Source organism: Taurulus bubalis, assembly GCF_910589615.1.
Source record: "Taurulus bubalis genome assembly, chromosome: 6".
NCBI lineage: Eukaryota > Metazoa > Chordata > Actinopteri > Perciformes > Cottidae > Taurulus > Taurulus bubalis.
The window spans coordinates 26,128,411-26,135,402 of NC_136594.1; the positions used below are offsets into that span (position 1 = coordinate 26,128,411).

The window sequence follows — 6,992 nt, forward strand, 5'->3', positions numbered from 1 at the left end:
CTGTTATCCGTCACTAATGGATCGTATCTTTCATTACTTTTAAGCAATTTGTGGTTCAAAGAGCCACTTCAACCCACACGCTATGTTTGGGTTGAAGTTATCCTGTTTTAGCCGAACGATATCACCATTTAATTGAATCGGCTATGCTATGAAAAACACTACAGTATCAATATAAACATCTTTAACTATAAAACATCTTACATTATTTGACCCCTCTACCATCGCAGCCATCCATGGCGTTTTCGAGAGAACAGCAGTTGTTATTTCCCCCAATTCCCCCGGTCCCATGAATCTGCTGCAGACAGCAGAATATGTTTTTCTTTACTGGACATTGTGACCGTTTTAAAGGACTGCATGTTATATCGGTGGACACGTCCAGCTGATGATGAACTGTTTCTCTTTTTCTCACGTGCACCGCCCCACTGCCCCTTAAAGGCAGTTTACTTAACCGTCGAATGTGCTCACATACAAAGATAATTAGGATTATTTTACTTACAAGAGGGGGTGTCCGCCACTGGGGGCTGAACCCCGCCTCTATTTTGAGACAATCAATTATTGTGAGTTATTATAGCAGATTATTGTTAACTCTTGCTCACAAAGTAAGAATGTGACCAAAGAAAACAGAGAGCTTAAAGACATAACGAGTCTTGTGACCCACTAGAAGTGTGTAGTGGTGTCTGTATCGGCCCTCTGCCTGATTTTTCTTATTCTTCTGCGTTCGGGGCGTTTCTGGGGCGTCGGGCTCTACAGAAAACGTAGCGACCAGGTGCCAAATAAAAAAAACACATCCAAGAGGAGGCTACGAAAATGACGCACACAGTGCCGAAAATAATAGTAATAGTAGATATACAAGTGTCTTATCTTTGTAGATATGTGTGTGTCTTAGTGGGCTGGCACATTTTGAACGATTGCATAAATAGGAACGCCTGTCTCATGACTGTCTGTCTGTTTTTGACACCCACAAAACAAACTGTCCTTCCTCAGGAGAAGCAAAGGATGACAGACAAGCTGGAGGACACCAGTTTGCGCCTGAGGGACGAGATGGACCTCTACAAGAAAATGATGGATAAACTGAGACAGAACAGACAGCAGTTCCAGAAGGAAAAGGAAGCCATGCAGGAGGTGGGAGGGACTATTTTACGCTCTCAGAGCCGTTGGCGCTGCCGCCTCGTTACGCCTACAGACCGCGGCCCCGGCGTGATGTAACATCGTCCGTGTCTCCTCGTCTCTGTGTAGCTCATTGAGGACCTGCGACGCGAGCTGGAGCATTTGCAGCTCTTCAAGCTGGAGTCGGAGAGGACCGGCCGCGGCCGCAGCTCTTCCTCGGGGCTGGCGGACTTCAACAGCAGGACCAGGGAGGTGGAGCTGGAGCACGAGGTCAAGAGGCTCAAGCAGGTACTGACGAGAGGCCGTGACGTAGCAGCGAGTGTGTGTGTGTGTGTGTGTGTGTGTGTGTGTGTGTGTGTGTGTGTGTGTGTGTGTGTGTGTGTGTGTCTTTTAAAATGCAGAGACAGTCATTTCACATTGATTTGAGAGAATATACTGCTGTACACTTTAGATACACTGAAGAGGACGAGATGTGCGGAGATGCTACGTCTCAAAGCACACTATATAATTATAGCCTCACAGATTGAACACACTCTTTCATGTGTGAATCCTTTTTTTTATTTGTGGAAGCAGAAGTCTGTTGGCTGACCAGTTGTTTTTATTTAATTCAACCATTGAACAGATTACCTGTTTTCCAATCCTTATCGTCCAAAGTGTGTCTCTAATTTTGACACATTTCTGAAGGGGTACAGGTTCATTTTATTTGTCATGAGCTCTTTTTAATATTTTGTTTTCTCTGAGCTCAATGCTACTTACTCTGAGTCCCTGACTCTGTCAGTCCCTTCAGGCATTTGCTACTTTCTAATTGCCATGATGAACACAACTTCATCTAATCCCTGCATATATAAGAACAATTATTTCACACACCATAGCCAATTTAGAGCCTCTTAACTTTACCCCAACGTACCTGCACAGCGACTCAGATGTGCTTCTTAAGTTCTATTTATGCCTGCAGAACTCTGAAGTTATAACAGTTTCCATTGAACACGATGAATTATTGTTATTCTCGTGGCTGCTAAGTGCATCAAATTGAAGCAGGGTGATTATATGATATATATTTCCCCGCATTGCCAGAGTGGTTAAGGGCTGCTAACGCTCGCAGTCAATCACATCGGCTCCTCGCATTCCCTTAAAAGCACCTCAACGCGCTGTACTTCATCCCCACACAACACCAGCTGCCTCTCGAGTACCTTCTCTCTGCTCTTTTCTTTCTTTCTGTGTTCTCAGAACCGCTGACATTCCCTCTAGTTAAATGTCACGTTGCTGTTTCCAGTCCTGCAAAGTGCAAAGCAAACATTAGAGACCGGAGTGTTTCTCCGATCTCTGTGATAGTGAAAAAAAAAAAAAAGTAGGTCTTAACGCTACGTGAGTGAGTTGCACAGAAGCCTGTGTCCGGCTCGTTTTCAAGACAAAACAAGGTTTGAAGCACATCTATCAGTGGTCATTTGGAAGTGCTGGTATGTACAGTATGTGTATCTAGGATAATAAAGTCCATGCCTCAACTCAGACCAGAAGGGGAAGGATAATACTGTTTTTTATTCCTGCTTCAATCTGCAGAAACTTCATTCTCTCTCAATATTTTAGCTTCTCATTCTGATCTAACGTGGGAGACACTGCCCTGTGACATCCATGAGGATTAGCTCACTATCTTACTCTTGCCTGTGCACCTCTGTAAATGTCTGTGTGTGTGTGTGTGTGTGTGTGTGTGTGTGTGTGTGTGTGTCCAGCGATTTGCGTCCCAGGACTTTCTCCCCCATGAACTCCAGCACCTGGTGTTGTCTGGGGCTCGGCTCCGCCCTGGTCTGATGGTAAAATTGCGCCTGTGACCTCCCCCATTAACCACTAATCACAATGGAGTAGAGTGAACGTGCCCGAGCTGAACCGGGGTCGGTGCTGCGATCCCCTCGCTAATGGCTCGGGGTGGAGCGAGGGGAAAAGCACATTGACTTCTTGTCGGCGCTCAAAGGCAACTTAATCACGGAGCTTTGATAACACGGCAGCGAGAAAGAAAGAAAAGGCAGGGGAGCCGTTTGTTCTGTAACACATGTAACCCATGTTATGTCCCGTAGGTGTTTGGTAAAATAGATTGCTGTGTTTGCTGCTGGATGAGGCGCCTGCAGTGCAGTGTTTTGTGGCGTGGGTTGAGTGAGGCTTGAGTAGCTGCTGTTTCTTTTTCTCTCAAAAAGCATCATCGCCGCTGACGAAGCTCACGCGGTCCAGGTACTCATCTCTTTTCTCTATCCGTATTCTTTATTTTCTTTTTTTAGGAGAACCAGAAGCTGAGGGAGCAGAACGATGAGCTCAACGGTCAGATCCTCAGCCTCAGTCTGTATGAAGCCAAGACGCTGTTCGCCACGCAGACCAAGGCCCAGTCCCTCGCGGCCGAGATAGAGAACGCCTCCAGAGACCAGGTGAGCCTCCGGAGGGGATTTCATTCTGTGGACCGGCTTAGATGGGTTTAATATGAACAATGTTGAAGGTGTTACAATCAGTAGTTGACACTAACCTGTGTTTCTTGGACATATCACAGCAGTGACAGCGTTCTAGATATTACATTGTTGGAGATTGTAATGTATCGGGAATAACTGAGCACTATGACATCTGTGCTTCTAGCAGCATTAGAGCTAAAACAGGTCTTAATTTGATCATTTATTAGTCATGAAGTCATTTTTATGCTTTATTCTTGTTAGGAATTTCTTCAAATTTGGAACCAAACGAGTGATTATAATTTGGAGCAAACCAAGGTTTTGGGCCAGGGCTCAAGATATAAGAGATATAAGAATATGCTAGGTATGACAATTTCACATAAATAATAATAATAATAATAATACTTGTATTTTGTATAGTGCTTTAAAAGGTACTCAGGGACACTTTACATGGTAAAAACAAGATGTCTGGAAGGATACAATGATAAAGTCATTTGAACAATGACTGGTTGGTGGAGGAACACGACCTCAGGGCGGTAATTCGAGTTTAAACCAAAATGCCAAACATTGTCTGGCTCCCCCTTTTGTAATGTGAGATTTTGCTGCTTTTCTTTGTTTTGTGTGCTAGAAGCAGTTCTTTAATGTTATAGGAGGAGACCCAATGATTAATTGACTAATCCAGAAAATAGTCTTGAGTTAAATCACAGCCTTAAGCAACATATATACTGTATATATGATTATTGCAGGTGTACCCATAAATCAAAAACTAGTATGTAGCCAATAGAAGTTGAACAAGCGTCGAACAATGTGTTGAACAAGCGTCTCTCTCTGCAGTTAATGGAGGCGCTGAAGGAGCAGGAGGAAATCAACATACGCCTGCGACAGTACATGGACAAAATCATCCTGTCCATCCTGGACCACAACCCCTCCATCCTGGAGATCAAGGGCGAATAGCAGTGACTCAACTGGAATGACAATCGTTCCCGGTCTCGGCGGGCCGGGGATCATTCCAGTTGTTTGAGCAGAACCTGCGACCCGAGTCGGGCACCTGTACAGGAGAGCAGAGGGAACCAGAGCCAGTCCGAGGAACATGAATGAACACGCGCCTCTGGAGCGAGATTCTGCGCTGGACTAAAGGGAGTTTGTTTTTTCTCAACCAGGGATCACTCCCTGACTGCAGGTCTCACTACTGTGACTCTTCTACCCTGCTCTGTTTTGTATCCGCTGTGAACTGTAGTTACCGTCAACAACTTCTGATCTTGTGACAAAGCAGGTGATTTCTCTGCTGGAATATCCGCTAAACACACTCTGAGGATGGGACATGCCATGATGGACACGTGCACCTCGGCACAGCAACTGGAACAATGGAACAAACCTGTATCCTGGTGTCTTGTCATGTTAGCTTATCCACAGACGGCTAATATATTTGATGTGTTTTCGGGAAATACAGTGAAACCAGAACCCTCGAGAGGCGCGAAGGCAGACCGGTCCAGTGTCGCCTGATCCGTAAACTGCCTCCTCTCGTCTCCCCTGTCACGTAGGCGTTCTCTGGAGAATCCATGTTGACATTTCATTCGGACCGGCGCAGAGAGGACAGAGAAAAGTGTCAAAAGTGGTCAGAGAGAAAAAACAATGAGGGCCCTACGACTACAAGGGAAGCAGAAGATGGTGGGCGCCCAAAGAGAAGGAGGGTTTAAGTGAAGTCGGTGATGGTTGAGAGAAGGTGAATTTTGTCTTGGTTAATTCTTGAGAACATGTCTTCCAGTGAGCTTTGCGGCGTCAATCAGTCAGATAGTGAATCTTTCTTCACCGAGAAGTGGCCCTTAGTCGGATCAGATGACGAGCGTCACTTTAAGAAGCAGAAGCTGCGACCGAGGAGTGTCTTTAACGATGTAACCTCCATTGCTGCTGTTTGCTAGCAATGCTTTGGCTTGGGAAAAAAATAAAAATAAAAGAAAGTACATCGTTGCTCGCAGTAGACCCGATGACGTTGCACAGAAATGTAAGGACATGAATGTACGGGGTGACTGGTGGCCAGTGTCACGTGGGTCACCGAGCCAACTCTACGCTCAGTGAAATCAACTCAGATATTGTACGTGAGCAGCACAGGAGACTCACCTTTTGGTACATAAAAACAAACAAACTGGAATTGGCGATCTCATTGAAGCCTACAGGTTGCAGATTGTTTTTTCTCTTGATACTGTAAATATCACGAATGTACAACTGGATATTTCCCCTCTCTGTAAAGACCGAAGGCCTTTTGTGAAGCGCTGTAATAGTTCTCGGGTACGTTGGAACACAGGTGTACAGTATTCGGTACTGTAGTGAAGAGGCCGTTGTTCAGGGGAAGGGAAACCATTACATTCTGCTGTATTATGTGATTACTCCAAACTTGAGTTTTGCTTCCTTGCACACAAAAAAAAACAAACGACTACTTTGTTTCCTTCTGCATGGTTCACCTTTTCTTCTGTCTGTGCCTTTTTTGAGGACATTTCTTCGAGACGACGCTACAGATTCACATAGTTTTTCCGAGGGTACGTTCTATGTCTACGTCCGACATATTTCCTTGACTTGTAAATGTTGTAATTATATAGTAATACTTTGTATTCATGTGCCACTCACCACTCTTTTTTCAGATTGATACTATAAAAACTATTTTCTACAGTTTTATCAAGAAGGAGCCAGCGGGTTTCTCTTAGGTTTCCTATTAGAAAAGCGGTATAGCACAAAGCTTTGTATGGCCAGGTTAGCGTTTTGGGAAATATTTTGTCAATGTGATGATTTTTTTTTAATGCAGTCCGGGATTTAATGTTTCAGTTCTCAGTTCATGGTCAGTCCATTGCTTTTCAATCTACTTTAAAATGGCTTTTCATATGGTAGTAAACTGTCTTCCTAACTTAAAACTAAATGGTGAGCATTGAGCAATATTAACTTATTTACCAATACCTGCTGATTTGTGTCTTGTTTTGCTTCACAAATCGTTTTCCTCTGAAGCTGCTCTAGCTGCTCTAGATTAAAAAATTTAAAAAGAATAAGCAGCACAATAAGCTGTACAATTTGTCACAACCCCATTTTTTGTAGCTCTTACATTTTTTTTATTATTAGGGCTATCTAATGCGATGTAGTCTCTATAAACAGCAATAAAAATGGCTTTGGCAGTGAGGCTGTCTCATGAAATTTCTTGTTTTAAATTATGTTCATGTCTCCTCATTTCCATGTGTCATTTCTAAAACAAGAAATCACTTGTTCGATGCTGACCGTCTATGCTGCTGATTGTGTTGTACACCCTGAGCTGTAAATACAAATATTTCCGCTGACTGTAAGATAACCCATTCTTATCCAGGCACATCGCTGATCTCCGACTTTACAATCACTGTTTATTGAAAGCATGTTGCCTCAGAGTTATTTTCAAACATTTGAAGAAGCAGTGGCCCACTGGAGTTGAAAGACATGTTGAGG

At 43.9% G+C, this 6,992-nt stretch overlaps 1 protein-coding gene across 1 annotated transcript in view; it reads left to right on the forward strand.

Moving 5' to 3' along the window:
• rab11fip4b (RAB11 family interacting protein 4 (class II) b) overlaps nt 1–6,687 on the forward strand; it is a gene marked incomplete at its 5' end in the record, with an annotated part of 24,407 nt that extends 17,720 nt beyond the window's left edge. The window contains 4 exons of the mRNA XM_079219051.1: nt 985–1,122; nt 1,237–1,395; nt 3,375–3,518; nt 4,368–6,687. Of these exons, the coding sequence (XP_079075177.1) occupies nt 985–1,122; nt 1,237–1,395; nt 3,375–3,518; nt 4,368–4,487 (561 nt within the window). The 3' untranslated portion in view covers nt 4,488–6,687. The remainder of the gene's footprint in view (nt 1–984; nt 1,123–1,236; nt 1,396–3,374; nt 3,519–4,367) is intronic.
• Between the last annotated feature and the right edge of the window lie 305 nt (nt 6,688–6,992).